Source organism: Elephas maximus, chromosome 2 (assembly GCF_024166365.1).
Source record: "Elephas maximus indicus isolate mEleMax1 chromosome 2, mEleMax1 primary haplotype, whole genome shotgun sequence".
NCBI lineage: Eukaryota > Metazoa > Chordata > Mammalia > Proboscidea > Elephantidae > Elephas > Elephas maximus.
Window position 1 is genome coordinate 94,586,691 of NC_064820.1, and position 17,686 is coordinate 94,604,376.

The 17,686-nt window shown below is 35.3% G+C and overlaps 1 protein-coding gene across 3 annotated transcripts in view; it reads right to left on the reverse strand.

Moving 5' to 3' along the window:
• Positions 1–2,294: 2,294 nt before the first annotated feature.
• TMEM161B (transmembrane protein 161B) overlaps positions 2,295–17,686 on the reverse strand; it is a 90,400-nt gene continuing 75,008 nt past the window's right edge. For 2 of the 3 annotated variants that reach the window (XM_049867301.1, XM_049867285.1), the window contains 7 exons: positions 16,658–16,809; positions 13,547–13,607; positions 12,908–13,048; positions 10,021–10,134; positions 7,146–7,320; positions 5,977–6,073; positions 2,295–3,501 (listed from right to left, as the gene is read on the reverse strand). In XM_049867301.1, coding sequence (XP_049723258.1) covers positions 3,227–3,501; positions 5,977–6,073; positions 7,146–7,320; positions 10,021–10,134; positions 12,908–13,048; positions 13,547–13,607; positions 16,658–16,809 — 1,015 coding nt within the window. In that variant the 3' untranslated portion in view covers positions 2,295–3,226. The remainder of the gene's footprint in view (positions 3,502–5,976; positions 6,074–7,145; positions 7,321–10,020; positions 10,135–12,907; positions 13,049–13,546; positions 13,608–16,657; positions 16,810–17,686) is intronic. The other variant, XM_049867291.1, reaches the window with a different exon arrangement.

The following is a 17,686-nucleotide window of genomic DNA, read 5'->3' on the forward strand; positions in this document are numbered from 1 at the left end:
TGGAAGAAAGAACAGTAAGCATATGTAGGGAGTTAAATGAATAAAAAAGGGGGGGGGGCGGTGAGGCAGATGGAACAGCCTCAGACTTATTAAGGATAGGTCCATCCAACTCAAATAAAGTTAGTTTGTAGCTAAAAAGTTCAGTAATAACAGAAGCCAAACATATAAAAAGGCTATACCTGGTTTTTCTTCTTTAGGAAAACAAAAATAAGTGAGAGTTTACCATTTTAAAAAAGGGAAAGGTTGACCATCCCTTTGTCCATGTCAGAGTTTTCATGGCATTTAGCCAGCTCAGATATAAAGTTAGGATAGAGACATAATGAGATGAGTGGGAGTTAAAAGATGAGACTGTATAACTATTTCAAACACTGGGTTCAAGCTCTAGGATCATAAGTGTGTTCAAATCTGATTCTTTAAGCCACCTAAAGCTCTGTGAAGATACAAGATCATCTGCATTCAAAAATCACTTAGCGTTATTCGCTGAATAGAGCCACATACCATGATAGACCATTTTCTATTATGAGATGGCTCAGAAAGACTGTATGAATTCAGAGAATGCTGAGGCCCTATACTTTGCAGTACTGAGAATTTAATTTTCATTTGAAGGAATAAAACCTAGCCAATGAAGTTCCAATTATAGGTTTCAAAATGATCTCTACTTATTGCTTCCTGGACCTATCAATTCCATTAATGGATGATTATCTCTTCTGAATCATAACTCAAGAAGAAATGTCATTATTTTACCAATGATATTTATATCAGAAACAATAAGACAATGAGCCTATTTTGCTTGGGTGCATTGGTCATTTTAAGCATACCAATTGGAATTCTGGGTGAAATATCAAAGATAATCAAGATAAACATGGATATTAAGATAAAATTATATGCTTTTCACTTCAGAAAAGTCAACAGGGGTAGGAGGGACACTGATTTTTATAGTGCAACGGGGGGACAAGTTATCACATAAAATTTTATAAATCATACAAAGCAAGATTATAAGGGTTCCTCGCTGATATGGCAAACATATATATAATAAAATAATTATCTTTGAAGCATATTACATTGACCAGAATTTAATATAAAAAAATAACTACTGTTCTAATTTTGGGATATTAAATATTGTTTGGTTTAAACTGAAGTACAAACTTTTTTGGACTTAAAACACACAATTCTTAGTATAAATACAAGACATTTAAATAAATCAGTTAATAGTTACAACCATCATTCTCTTAAAATTTGTTTTCAAAGTCTGAAGAAATCTAAAACTAATCCCATTATTTAAAATAATGTACACTTTGTGCCAAGCTAAAAAGGATGAATCAACAAAATTTCAGACATACATGTTATTCCGTCCAATAATGAATTCTATGCCTTTTTCCCTCATATTATCCCACTGTACCATCTTAAAATTCAAAATATTTAATTATAATTTTAAGAATGCAGCTTTTTAATAAGAATAGTTAAAAATGCCATGTGAGATTATTTGAGTCATACATACGAGAACTTTCACATGCCAAATGTCATCTTCACATATTTATTTTGGTGATTCTGATATATTTCAAGACATATAGGGAATGCTTCTTTTGGAAATAAACATGCAGTATCATTAGGCTATGTTCACGATTCATCTTGACCAAGAGATTTATTCAGTTTAAAAACTTATTTCGAAAAGATATTTAAATACACTCTAAAAACCAGGAATTTGATATACCAAGATTATTCAAATGAATGTGAATCCGAAGCCTTGAAAGTAATTTCAAAGAGTTTCAAAAATACTTTCAATAATGGCAGCAGCACTGAAACACAATATATGGCCTCCCAAGACAGTTACATGGAAGACTCATTTATAAATTCTAGTGTTTAAAAAACAAACCAATGTTATGTCTCTTATATTACTCTTATAACCTTAATCTTTTATTCTGGGTTTTAGATGTAAATGGCATCAAAAAGATTTTTACCCTTTTTTTTTATGTATCCATTGATTATCTCAACTGCCAGCCTACAAAATAACAACTTACTTATTTCTAATTCCAGAAATCACAGATTTAAAACAAGTCCTATTTAAGTAAGAGTTTACATGATACCTGTAGATTTGATCAGAAAAGGAAAGGTTCCGATTTTTTAAAATGACAAGACAGCATTTTAATTTGGGGGAAGTCATCTAAATATTCACAAAAATTGAAGTAATACCATACATAGGCAACACAAATAAATTGCTTGTTCTGCTGAACTTTTAAAATGTATTTTAATCTCATTCCAAAAGAAAGAAAATTTCTAGATACAAATACATCTCATTCAATCATTTTTTAAAAACATACATTCAACAACTTAAAGTATTATAAGGATCCAATATTTTCATCTTTTAAAATCTCAATATATTATATATTTAATATATAATATATATACACACAATATATACAACAGGTAGTCAGCAGGATTATAAAGTATTTTTTTTTAAAGTTTGATCAGTATTCATAAATATTTTTAGGCTATTAAAAAGAACCATTTCGGATCACAGAATAAAATAAAATATGGGAGCCCAAACCTAAAAGTAGGATTGCAAATGTTCATATGGCCAATCATTTTAGAAGAACTCTCAAGTTGGACAGAATACATTTAAAACAATACTCTTGCTACTCTCAAGCAGCAGTACTTATAGATATTAAGCATGTACATCTCCACTAAATTTAAAATAACTATGCAGCTTTCTTTACTGTAATATACAGTAGCTATTTCTTCCTTTCTGTTGGATTTTCTGTTGTTATCTGAAGAGAAAACATTGCCAACAGAAGAGACTTTCACTCCCTTTCCTCCCCAAAGCATGGCTCAGTTTGAAGACTGTTCTACAGGCAGCCAATACTGAGTATTAACAGTACCTTAATACTATTAAAAGCAATCAATCAATAACTGGAGTCACATGAGAAGTTTCAAAGACTGCCAGGGCTTTCTGTAAACCAAGGTAATCAAAAGCATCACCCTTGTAGATAGCCCACTCACATCAGTTAATACAAAGAGTTAAAATTCCAATGCCACAGTACAACAGTTATCAATTTATTCTGTGATTTTAAATAACATTAATTCACCCTGAGAATACAGAGGAAGTATTTAAAACAAGATATTCTGATATGCCTTTTTTTCCCTTTGTGTCTGCTTTCTTCAACCCTTCAAGGGCACAAATATTTGAATTTAAAGTGTGACTTGTATATCCTTTAGTGTTAACTGAGGTTCATGCCACAGTCAGATACTGGTGATAGAAAAGCCCAAAAAGGCTTGTAGAAAAGAGGCAAGCAGCAATCCACCAGGTCAGAAAAGACAGAAGTCCTCGGAAAAGCAGAGGAGTAAAAACGGTTTTTAAGCTGCTCAGTGCCACTGTTATCTGTGTAACAGTTACCTTCATCTTCCCATCAGCGGATGGTAATTCAGAGTAAACAGAATTGGAGGGCAGACTGTTATCCACTGGCAAGGAAATCATTTCTGGATAAATCCCCCAGGAATGATTACCTAGAAAATTCAAGACATAAATGAAACTTTAAGAATAACTAATTCCAAAGCTTCTTTAAAAAAAAAATTCTTTAACACATATTTGAAATTAAGAACAAAAAGTTTAGTAGCACAACAAATTATTTTACGCTGAAATTAAAGTAAAATAATAATCTTTCTATATATCTGGTAAATAATTTCAGTTAACTTGACTAAGCTGTAATCTGGTCTTAACGGTAAAGGTACATATAGAAAAAAACGCCTAAATTACTTTTAATAAATTGCACTAAAATCTGGTAAAATAATAACAATTCCTTGTACAAGACATGAATCAAACTACCTACACTGAGTAACAGGGACTGATTGAATAACTTCTTAGAAATCTTTTCTACCTTTAGAATATCAGAATAAATGTCTTTCCCAGAAAATATTTATGATTTCAGTAACAGACTATTAATAGCTTCCAGAAATTTTTTCATCATATACTTTCCTATGATGGATAGGATATGAGTCACATAATTTATAAGTGAGCTACCCGTAAAGGACATCTGAGAAGCCCTGGTGGCACAGTGGTTAAAGTGCTCTGCTGCTAACGGAAAGGTTGACAGTTCGAACCCACCAGCCACTCCACAGGACAGAGATGTGGCAGTCTGCTTCCATAAAGATTTAAAAAAAAAAAACAAAAAACAAACCCATTACCATTGAGTTGATTCCGTCTCATAGCGACTCTACAGGACAGATTAGAACTGCCCCATAGAGTTTCCATGGAGCGCCTGGTGGATTTCAACTGCCAATGTTTTGGTTGGCAGCTATAGCTCTTAACCACTATGCCACCTTGGAAACCCTGTGGGGCAGTTCTATTCTGCCACTATGAGTTGGAATTGACTTGACTGTAATGTTTACTTTTATTTTTCATTTTTGTTTTATACCTATAGCCAGCTCTATGTTCTTGTTGTTGTTAGATGCCGTCGAGTCGGTTCCCACTCATAGCGACCCTGTGCACACAGAACGAAACACTGCCTGGTCCTGTGCCATCCTCACAATTGTTGCTATGCTCGAGCCCACTGTTGTAGCCACTGTGTCAATCCATCTCGTTGAGGGTCTTCCTCTTTTGCTGACCATCTACTTTACCAAACATGATGTCCTTCTCCTGAGACTGAGCCCTCCTGACAATATGTCCAAGTATGTGAGATGCAGTCTCAAGGACCATTCTGGTTGTACTTCTTCCAAGACAGAATTTGTTCATTCTCTTGGTAGTCCATGGTATATTCAGTATTTTTTGCCAACACCACAATTCAAAGGCGTCAATTCTCCTTTAGTCTTCCTTATTCATTGCCCAGCTTTCTCATGTATATGAGGCGACTGAAAACATCATTGCTTGGGTCAGGTGCACTTTAGTCCTAAAGATGACATCTTTGCTTTTTAATACTTTAAAGAGATCTCTTTCAGCAGATTTGTCCAATGCAATGCGTCTTTTGATTTCTTGACTGCTACTTCCATGGGTGTTGAATGTGGATCCAAGTAAAACGAAATCCTTGACAATCTCATATCTCTTCTCTGTTTATCATGATATTGCTTACTGGGCCAGTTGTGAGAAGTTTTGATTTATGTTCAGTCTATAGCCTTTAACCTTCACCAGTAAGTGCTTCAAGTCCTCTTCACTTTCAGCAAGCAAGGTTGTGTCACCTGCATAACGCAGGTTGTTAATGAGTCTTCCTCCAATCTTGATGCCCTGTTCTTCATATAGTCCAGCTTCTCGGACTGTTTGCTCAGCATACAGATTGAATAGGTACTGTGAAAGGATACAACCCTGACGCACACCCTTCTATGACACATGCCTGCTCTATGGTATCTACTAATCCTACCCAATACTTTCAATTCCTTTGTGCTTCTTAAACTCCTACATTGGCAGATTACCTGATCTAAGAGAAAGGAAATGATCATTATAATAATAGATAGCTTTTGAAGAACATCACACAAGGACTTGACAGCTCAATGAACAGACTTGTACGGGACTTTGTCTTTTCACTGAGAAATCTTTACTTTTTCCCCAAAAGTTATCTAAAGTAGAACTCACCAAAGGAGAGTTTAAGAAGAGATTCTGTAATTCAAGTAAGTTTACAAGTTTATCTTTTAATAATTTATATGTTAGACACTAACAACACCTTTAAAACAGTAATGTTTTTAAAGAGAATCATCCTCTTAAAACACAAAAAGAACTAAGATCAACAGTGCTCAGCAGTTAACTCAGTAAGTCTAACTTTAGGAAGTAACCCTTAATAACCAATTCTTATAAGCATTATGTTAAAAAATAATACATAGGCCTGAGTTTTCAGTCAAGACAATGGATCAACTTTTGCAGCTAAAAGTTTCCCATGCTTTCTCTTGAAACTTTTAAGAGAGACACAAATTAAAGAGGCGTAGTTCTAAAAAAATCATTATTATTATAGGTAGGAAGCAAAACAACACGTTTCCCAGTTGCCAGGGCATGCCTACCTAGTGTTTTCAGAAGCAGGGTTGTGTGCAGCAGCATAACCAGAGGTGCCACATACTGCAGTGCAATGACACAAAGGTAATAGAAGACTCGAGCCACCTGCAACCAACAACATTCTTAAAGTGTCTAATATGGTTGACATGTTATGAGTGATTTAAACTTTCATAAAATTTTGTCAGTCAAGCTGAATTAAGAGATAAGTAATCCTTTCTTGGCAAGGAAGTTATATGTTAACAAGTTTGCACTTCATTATAAATGCTCCCAAATTCTGATGTCAGAAAGTCTCTGATATTCTTAAGGTTAAAGACAAGTTTTAAAAAATGGAAAATATTAAAATAAATCACTTAAAGACAGTTCTTAAGTGGCTAGTATAAATAGGAAGAAATAACCCTAAAATTCAAATGGCATATATTCACTTACATTTCAAAGACAATAACAAAATGGCTAAAATCTCTAAGGACAACAACCTAAAACAGGCAGTCATATTTGAACACACGCCCCTCATAAATAAAAACATTAAATCCCCATTCAACATGAATATATTTGATTGAGGTCAAATTATGAAGAATATGGAAATATATGAAAGAAAAAACAGAAAAGTTGTTTGAATCTTGATAAATGCTAACTACAGGAAAAAAAAAAAAAAACTATAGAAGACAGTAAAAAACAGGCGACTCAACACCAAATCTCTGATCAGATTATAGGTCTACTATAATGGTGGACAAATTTCCAACTCTTTGGAATCGCCATTCAGTTAAATACTCAGTTTCATGCTGAAGTACATGGACTAATATTAAAAGGAATAAATCTAAGCACTAAAACTATTAATTCCTAACTGTTTAAGCCATAAACTCTGGACAATATATTGTAACACCTCTTAAATTTTAGAAGGGTCCCAGTTAGCAACAGTAGGCATACTACAGCTTTTCACCACCCAACTATATGGCATTTAAAGCACTTTAGGCAGGAAGAGGAAGGGCAACTGAAGCCCTGTTTTCACTTATCACCAAAATCAGATCAGGGTCTCTGACAGCTGTTAGCTTAAGATGACCTCATTTATTACAATAAGGATATTAGGGGATGAAATCATTCTCTATTAAAGGAAGCCAAATTCTATGTTTTTTCTTACAATATATGCTATTTTTCATTTTGACTGCAGTATAAAACTTACCATTTTCTGTAGCTCAACCGTACTTATTCGTCCTGCTTCTTTCTTCAACTGATCCACACATTTCTGGGCTAAGTTTAAATAAGCCTGCATGTGATTACGCATCATGGCCAACCGCAAAGCGCACAGCAGGATTATTGACCACAGTCGCAGAGTATCAAATGTAGCTTCTGTCATTCTACAGATAAAACATTGATATGGTACTCTCAAAGGCCATTTAATATGCTAACATGCTAGTTATATATGCTAAGATATAGGAAATCTATATTTTAGCTACAGTTGGAGATGACAAAAGAATCCCACTCTGCCACAGACATACATGTAATACTTTCACTTGCGTAACTGAATCAGACAGATAAATGTATCATGGGAGTGTAAGAAGTAATAGATATCTGGAAGAAAAAGGACAGCAACGTTTGGGATTCTCTATCTGTTTTCTTCCATGGAAGAAAAACTGCCTGTGAAATTAAAACAGAAGTTGGGTACCACTTAAACTAGAGATGAGGAGAAAGAAAGAAGGAAATTAGGAGTAGGGAACCATAGGAGAGTGTCTGTGGAATTAATCAAGTGAACGAGCCATGTATCACTGACTCCAGTTTTGTCTGATTGTATTGATATTTGGATAGGCTCTTTCACTCTGCCGAGTGCCTAACTGGAATCATGGAAAATCAAGAATTCCGGTACATTATATAGATGAAAACAAACAAACCTGTTGCTATCCCCATCAAGTCAATTCCGACTCACAGTGACCCTATAGGATACAGTAGAACTTCCCTATAGGGCTTCCAAGGGGCAACTGGTGGAATCTCCTTTGGTTAGAAGCTGTAGCTCTTAACCACTACACCACCAGGGCTTCCTTAAGAAATCAGATGTCTCAAATTATTCACCAACCATTTAGCCTGCTACATGACTGACTGAAGCTGGTTCAGGTCTGAGCAATTCCTCAAGGATAAGGTTAGAATTCCAGGTAAGAAGATGTACCCTTGGGATATCTTTTCAGAAACTAGACCACTTCCATCCCTGCAAGCCTAATGTTCAAAATCCCAGCTCCTGCTCTGTGCTCTGGGCCTGCTTTCTAACTAGGAAAATACAAACTAGTACTACATAACAATGTTAGGGGAATAGTTTTAATTTTGTTAGTCCTTTTCTAAGGGACTTTAGAAAGCAGAGATGATTTCTGATGTCTTTTTGGGTTTAATGTTTTTTTTTAAGGACTATGGTTTCTGCTTTGATAAAGGACTACATTTTGAGTAATTTGAAAGTAACAAAGACCATCCCCCAGCCTCTAGTCTAATCTCTAGCCATGTATCAGGCACTTAATAAATGATTGTAGGATCTGGCACTTTGGTAGATCTCCCTCGAATTCTTAAGACTATGAGGCTAGAATCGATGGGTATAAAAAAGAATAGGAAAAGATTAAAAATTTTACAACATTTCTCCCCAAATAGGTTCCATTATCACCTATTCTCCTGTCTAGTAGTAAGAACCCAGGAAAATAACTAAAACTTCAACACAGAAAAAGTTGCCTAGGGGAGTAACTCTTAGGAATAACTTCTAGGAAACAGAAAAGGCACAGAAGAAGAGGTGATCATGTAGCTTCATTTGAACTGTTAGACATAGAGGTCACAAATGAGGATGGAACAAAGGCTTTATTATGTATACAACCGCTCCTCACTTATCAATGTGGTTAGTTTCAAAGGACCACGTCGTTAATGAGAAAGTTGGCGTTATGCAAAGATGGAGGAATTTTTGTTTGTTTTCAGACCACCCATTTTTCTGATTTTTTTTGTTTTGTTTAGAAAATATGATCATAGAAATAATAACAGCTAAGATTTACTGATGTGCTTATCACTGTGCTGGGACGAGTCCAAACAAACAAAAAAAACGCAAACCCATTGCTGCTGAGTAGATCCCAACTCACAGTGACCCTACAGACAGAGTAGAACTGCTGCATAGGGTTTCCAAGCAGTGGCTGGTGGATTTGAACTGACAGCCTTTTGGTTAGCAGCCATAGCTCTTAACCACTGTGTCAGCAGGGCTCTATGACAAGTCCAGCCATGGAGTAGGAGGCCTGGAGGAGACAAAGCTGGATAAAGTTGGGCTATGTGAATGGAGGGCCCATGGCTTAACCACTTCACCTTCCTCCTGTGCTGGGTCTGAGTTTCCCTTCTCCAAGCCGCCTCCAGGGCTCCACTCTCACTCCTGCAAGCCCTGTGTTCACCATCTGAGAGCCTGCTCTGCCCTCCGGGCCTGTGTTCTAGCTAGGGAAATAGGAACTAGCATTATATAACAATGTTAGGGAAATATTTTTAATGTTAATTGTGATAAGTTAAATGTGTTAGTTGTTATGTAGGAAAACGTCTATTTTTCAGAAGTGCATAGTAAAGTACTTAGGGGTAAAATGTTATCTCTCTAATTTACTTGAAAAATACTTCATCAAAAATAAAGAATGAAGCAAATATGAAAAATGTTAATAACTATTAAGTATAGGGGCTGAGTATATGAGTTTTCATTTCTACTACTCTTCCTCATGATTTTTATAATTAAAAAAATAAAAGTTACAGAAGTTATCTAAAAAGTAGGTACAATGAAAACAGAAAAATGAATGATGACAACTGGACATTAAATGAAGAAAAGGAAAAACTTACAAGTGCACAAAATAATATTATTGCAAGGTAATAACTAATATTAATGAGGATCACAAAAAATTAAATAATGGTCTGCATCTTCAATTTAATATTTTTAACATTTCTATTAATGTTTGAAAAATAGTCTCCTAGTTTCATCATTAAAAAACTTAGGTACAGTATGTAACTCTTAAGAAAACACTTTAATTACATAATTAAATAAAAATTAGTCCTCAAATACCCATACTTACAAAGGGATATTTTCTTTTCCCAATGGTGGGTTCATAACGTAGTCTTTGGTGATTGGTTTAACCCAGAGAAGAACCATAAATAAAGGTGCCAAGAAGTTGATATGAAGTAATATTCTGCAAGTATGTAAGAAATAAAGATAAATATCCAGAAACAAAATAGTCTCATACTACAGAAACTTGATCTGTATAAAATTAGGAATGTACTTCAGTATTCTACTTTAAAGTACTATGTATCATCAACATTTTATATTTATTACTATCACTTAACACTGATTTGAGCTTTGCCAAATTATGTGATGTTAGTTAAGTGTGGCAGTCATTATCGTAATTTTTCAGATGACAACATTTAGATTCAGAAGGTTAAATGACTTGCTCATGGTGACATTAGAAGTTAGAGGCACAGGTAGGAATAAAATTCAAATCTGTTCAATTCTAGCTGAGCGTTTTTTAACAATCCAATACCATACCTGTGATTCAATACCCCCGACTCATAGCAACCCTAGATGGCAGAATAAAACTGCCCCATAGGGTTTCCAAGGCTATAATCTTTATGGAAGCAGATGATTCTCTAAGTTTACACAATAAACTCAATGCATTTCAATACAGGGGGGTCATCTTCCGGTACTGTTCAGCATAGCTGACATGAAGTGTCTTCTAATTATTCACAAGTGATAGTGATTACCAAGGCCCGTAATAGTAGAAAGTATATATATGGCAGACAAAACCTACTATGACTTATAACAGATGAACATTTTAATATATAATAATCATATACAGGGTTTAAAGTACATTATCAAAATCTTAATTCACATTTTAATTTATTCTTAGACAATTATTAACATACCTGAAATTAATTTTCCTATCTTACATAAACCAAGAAAATTTATATTACTTCTAACAAGGCACTCTACCCAATACAGAAAGGGGTTTCAGGTCTGAGCTATAACTTCATTGTTAACTGTTCTCCAAGATTTTACCCTACAGGGAAAGACTGTTGTTGAAGATTTTTTTTATTTTAGAACAAAGACAAATTCTTCAGACTAGTCATTTTATTACACTTGTACTGCTTTCATTATCAACCGCACTTTCCAGTTTTAATACACACACATTTTTAAATATCACTACGTACGCAAATGATAGTAATCTGTGTGAGGGTGTGTGGAAGCGGTGCTGGATAAGGAAAGCACGAACACCTGATAGGGAAATGTAGAACTTTGGGTTCCAGCCTCTATCATTAGAACAAAAACTAGTGCCTGGCCATGGGGTAAGAACAATATTGTTCTTTGTGCCAGTTATGGTACTTTCATAACAGAACTAGCTTGCCCACACCCTTTTATCAAGGCAGAGTGCTACATCACAATGGGGGGGAGCAGGCGCTGCCATAAACTGAAAACAAAACACGAAATCTCCAAAGAATGAATTCTTAAAAAGAAACCACATTTTGCTGAAAAGGACAGTAAAATGTGCCCCCTCCAAGCCCCTATTAATTGCTTTAAATGTTTTTATAAAGTGATTCTTTCATCCTACACCCTGAGTAAACCATCGAGTGCAGGGGAAGAAAAAAGCAGTATTAGGTATGCAGTGTTGCTAGGGAACACTCTAGTATCAACGAGCAGCCCACAGCGGTTTCAGTAGCTTGTGAAGGGCTCCCCTCCACCCACCCTTTTCAGCTTATTTAAATCATAACACTGGGGTTAGTGGACTGAAGTGTGTGTGTAGAGAGGAGGGGGAGAACCAGGTTTTGTCTTGAAGGAAGCCATTAGAGAGACGGGTGGTGGAAGAAAGGCAAGATGTAGCCAAGAGCATGCTGAGTAAAAGGAGGGAAAAGGGGGGGCTTTGGGGGCGAAGGAGTGTATAGTAGGAGGTGGGAGTAAGTAAACACGCACACAAAGCATATGTAGAAAAAGGAGGTAGGGAAAAACAGACTGCTAAAATTAAAATAAAGGAAAATGACATAGGTAAGGGAGATATGGATGATTACAGAAAGGTTTCTATGAAAAGACTGTAGAGAATCAGCACCATTAAATATAGGGCTTCACGGAACAGAAATGTTAGGAAATATACTTAGGGAGAGAAACCTAATGACTATAGTACATTTATCACAATGGAACATTTTCAACTTGAACTTCACTGCATAACAAAAAGAGGAGATGGGAACTTGGGATCTAGTTATGAGTTGAAGTAGATTTCTGCCAACGTGTCTAGATCAACAAAAAAAAAAAATCTGTGAAAACTTAAAAAAATATATTAAATGAGCTTTGAACTATATGTAGAGATTTGATTCAATACTTTCCCATCTGAAAACTAAAACAGGATTTGGTAGTAAAAAGTAATCTATGATATATAACACTGTACAGTATTAGCAATTGCAAAATGAAGTAACTCTTAACAAGACTCTTAACAACAGATCAATAACTTAAGACAAAATTTCTTTGGTATATAGCTTTTAGTTTAAAAATTTTTTGAACATCAACTATGTTAAGTAAAAAATAAATTATTTAAAGAAATTTATATAAAATATTTTTCAATAAAATGGTCTGATTTTTTAAGGAAACATTTCTCATAGCGCCTTAGTTCAGTTGTAGTTTGCAATATCCTGAGTACAGACTTCTGAAGTAAAAAGAACTAACAAATACTGATGTTTTCATTTTAGCGGGTAAAACAAATTTAGTAATTGATGGAATACACACATTTTTAACACAGGACTGAAAACTTAGAAGTGAATAAAAGAACCTTGTTTAAAGTAAGAAGAGTAGTGTGACATTGAATGGTTACTTGGTTATTCATTTTTAAAACAGTAATGTATGATTTCATTACAATAATATACCTTCATTAAGATGGAAAACATATATTTATCTGCATGTGCTTATGTACATTTTCCGCTTACTGTGTAATTTTTTCTGTTGCCAAATTCAGGGCATCCAGATGCATTTGAGCCAGTCGTAATCCAGGAAATGTCAAAAAAGCCCCAATGAGTGAACAGAAAATGGCCAGAAAAAATTTGAAAGTAAGTTTAGAAACAGGACTCCTAAAAATAAATTAAAAGGAAAAAAACAGCTGATAAATTTTTAAGTTAATTTGTAAGAATTTCCTTTCTTCTAATCACTAAAATAATAAAATAAGATTTCTACAAAAAGACTACTCTTATTTAAGAACCTGTAACAGATTTTAGTGAACTACAAATTGCCATATTTAATAAACCAGACATGTCTTTAGTCACAAATATAACAACACTACCTCATATTCGACAAACAATGGATGTTTGACACAGATACCAATTTAGTTTACTCTTTGGATGCAGAAAGAATTAAGTAAGAGCAAATCAAAATAATTCTATCAAAGATATTAACTTTAAGAAGATACAGAAATTATGAGTAAGAATGTTTCTAGAGTGACAGCCTAACTTAAAAACAATTCTCACTGATTTAAAAGAACCATTTATAGTAAATACTACCTTAATAAAAATAGAAAATTTAAAAATTTCATCTGTGATATTTAAATAACGCTTAATTTTTCAAAAACTTACTGAGATTCTAAACCTTGCTTTTCAAGAAACTGCATCGCACTGTCTGAAAAATTTGTAAACCCTGTTGGAAAAAAAAAATGATTACTCTTATCACAGGGGTAAAATAACAGAATCTTTCTTTAGAAATGAAATGCTAGAACACAGAGCATCTTAAATTTTGAAGTGACTAGCTTAGCTCTTTGATGTGCTAATTAGTATGCCATCATGAATACAATTTGGTTATTAGCAAAAACAGTCTTTGAAAACATTCCTTTGATATTTGTACATTCCATGAGTGTGAATAAAATCGGCATAAACTCTTTATTCCAGTAAATTTCAGCATTACAGAAACTATAAGAAAAAATGAGGGAAGAAGACAGTATTTTTTTGGAAAAGGTAAACAAAAAACAGCTGAAACAATTTAGAAGGGAGATCTTATTTAAGAATAAAAACAAATTCCCTGCTGTTGAGTAACTTATAGTGACCCTTCAAGACAGCACAGAACTGCCCCATAGGGTTTCTAAGAAGCTGCGGGTGGATCCAAACTGCCAACCTTTTGGATAGCAGCCGTAGCTCTTAATCACTGCACCACCAGGGCTTCCACTTAAAATAGAATTATTTCGAACACTGCAGATACAGGCATACCTCAGCGATACTGTGGGTTCAGTTCCAGGGCACCGAAATAAAGTGAACCTGTTGATATCAAGTCAATTCTGACCCATAGCGACCCTATAGGACAGAGTAGAACTGCCCCATACGATTTCCAAGGAGGGCCTGGTTGGATTCCAACTGCTGACCTTTTGGTTAGCAAACACAGCTCTTAACCACTACCAAAAAAAGCCAACCACACGAATTTTTTGGTTTTCCAGGACACAGTTACGTTTACACTATACTTTTTAGTCTGTTAAGTGTGCAATAGCATTGTCTAAAGAAAATAATGTACATACCTTAATTAAAAAATACTTTATTGCTAAAAAATGCTAACTGTCATCTGAGCCTTCAGTGAGTCATAATCCTTTTGCTGGTGGAAGGTCTTGCCTCAATGTTGATGGCTGCTGACTGATTAGGGTGATGGCTGCTGAAGGTTGGGGTGGCTGTAGCAATTTCTTAAAATAAGACAACAGTGAGGTTTGCCGCATCAACTGATTCTTCCTTTCACAAAAGTTTTCTCTGTATCATGCAATACTGTTTCACAGCATTTACCCATGGTAGAACTTCTTTCAAAATCGCAGTCAATCCTATCAAACTCTGTCACTGCTTTATCAACTAAGTTTATGTGATATTCTAAATCCTCTGTTGTCACTTCAACAATGTTCACAGCATCTTCACCAGTAGATTCCATCTCAAGAAACCACTTTCTTTGCGCATCCATAAGAAGCAACTCCTCATCCATTGAAGTTTTATTATGAGATTGCAGTAATTCAGGCACATCTTCAGACTCCGCTTCTAGTTCTCTTGCTATCTCCACATCTCCAGTTACTACCTCCACTGAAGTCTTGACCCCCTCAAAGTCATCCATGAGGGCTGGAATCAACTTCCTCCAAATTCCTGTTAATATTTGGACCTTCTCCCATATGTTTTTAATGGTAAATCCTTTCCAGAAGATTTTCAATTTACTTTGGCCAGGTCTATCAGAGGAATCACTCTCTATGGCAGCTATAACCTCATGAAATGTACTTTTTAATTAACGGGCTGCAGAATGAACGTTTTGTTAGCAGGCATTAAAATAACATTAATCTTCTTGTACATTTTCATCAGAGCTCTTGGGTGACCAGGTGCATTGTCAATTAGCAGGGATATTTTGAAAGGAATCTTTTTTCTGAGCAGTAGGCCTCAACAGCGGGCTTAAAATACTCAGTAAACATGTTGTAAACAGATGTGCTGTCATCCAGGCTTTGATGTTCCATTTATAGAACAGAGGCAGAGTAGACTTAGCGTAATTCTTAAGGGCCCTAGGATTGTGGGAACGGTAAATCAGCACTGGCTTCAACTTAAAAGCCATCAGCTACATTAGCCCCTAATAAGACAGTCAAACTGTCCTTTGAAGCCAGGCACTGACTTCTCTCTAGCTATGAAAGTCCTAGGTGGCATCTTCTTCCAATATAAGGCTGTTTTGTCTACACTGAAAACCTGTTGTCTAGTGTAGCCACCTTCCTCAATTACCTTAGCTGGGTCTTCCGGATCACTTGCTGCAGCTTCACCTTGCACTCGTAAGTTATGGAGATGGCTTCTTTCCTTAAACCTTGTAAGCCAATCTCTACTAGCTTCAAACTTTCCTTCTGCCTCTTCCTCACCTCTTTCAGGTTTCATAGCACTGAAGAGAGTTCGGGCCTTGCTCTGGGTTAGGCCTTGGCTTAAGGGAATGTTGTGGCTGGTTTGAGCTTCTATCCAGACCACTAAAACTTTCTCCATATCAGCAACAGGCTGTTCCGCTTTCTTATTTGTGTTCTCACCGGAGTAGCACTTTGCATTCACAACTTGGCTAACTGTTTGGTGCAAGAGGTCTACCTTTTGGCTTATCTTGGCTTTTGACATGCCTTCCTCACTAAGCGTCATAATTTCTAGCTTTTGATATAAAGTGAGAAATGTGTGGCCTTTCCTTTCACTTCAACACGTAGAGGCCATTGTAGGGTTTTTAATTGGCCTGATTTCACTACTGTTGTGTCTCAGGGAATAGGGAGGCCTGAGAGAGGGAAAGAGATGGGCGGCACAGCTGTCTGTGGAACAGTCAGAACATACACAACATTTACCGATTAAATTTGCGGCCTTAAATGGGCACGGTTTGTGGTGCCCCAAAACAATTACAATAGTAACATCAAAGCTCATCGATCACCATAACAGATATAATAGTAATTAAAAAGTGTGAAATATTTTGAGAATTGCCAAAATGTGACAGAGACAAGAAGTGAACTCAGGCTGTTGGAAAAATGGCGCCAATAGACTTGCTCGATGCAGGATTGACACAAACCTTTAATTTGTAAAAAGCGCAATATCTGTGAGGCACAATAAAATGAGGTATGCCTGTACTGCAAAAACAATTTTAAAAAATTATAAAATATAAAACTTACTTATATATTGAAGTAAAAACTAACATTAAAGAAAAACTGGTTTTTAAAATTGCACAGTTATTACCTGTTTCAAGTCCAAATTCCAGATAGTTCTCTGTTACAATCAATACTGCCATTGCTTTGACGAAGAAAAAAAATCCAAAGGTAACACAGACTGATCTTTCACCACCATCTTCTACTTTAAAATAGTGTGTAGTTAATGAAAATAGAACTTTGCTGCAGAAGGAAGAGTTCAGGAAAAACCACAAATAACTTTGTGGGAGTTAAACACAACCATCATTACAGGACCTGAACTCTAATATAATTTAACTATAACCTTTGTTTTGATTCTACAACATACTTATTGACAAAAGGGCATCCTCGGGTGCCCTTTGGAAGAAAGTAAAAATGTAACAAAAAGTCAGGGAAGAGTTACTTTAGGGAACCATCTGTATTGTGAATGTCTGTCAAAGAGTTTACATTTAGAATACATAAATGCACATCACCAGAATCAGCTGTAATCATTCTACAATTTAAAATTTGAGAATTACTAAAAGCCACTGGTAAAAAATTAAGGATCTGGGATATCCACTCCATGTTATGATTAAACAAATAACTAGAGAAAACAAGTTCAAATTCAGTATTCCAAAACAGCCAAGCCTTCAACATGCTCACCTACTTAAAAAGAGATCATCTTATCTGAACCCTCACTGATTCAATTAATAAAGCAGTAGATGATCCAAAGCTAGAACCCAGATATCCTCTATGCCAAATTGTTCTCCTTGAAAGTAAAAAAACAAATACTCAGTAACAAATATTTAGAAAAGCCATTTTTATATAACTTTATGGAAAATAACAGCAGCCATCATTTAATACATGCCATGTGTCACACATTCATTATCTTTAACTCATTTGGTCCTCACATTAGCCACACTAAGGTTAAGGAACCTGCCCAAGTTCCACAGTTAGATTAAATGCATTTGGGATTTAAACCTGGATACAGGGTCTTAGCACTTAATGACAGTTGATTATACCGCCTTTACAAAACTATATACAGCATCTAATTCATGTAGTAGTTAAGCAGAAACACATGCAATTTTTTAAAACTGGAGGT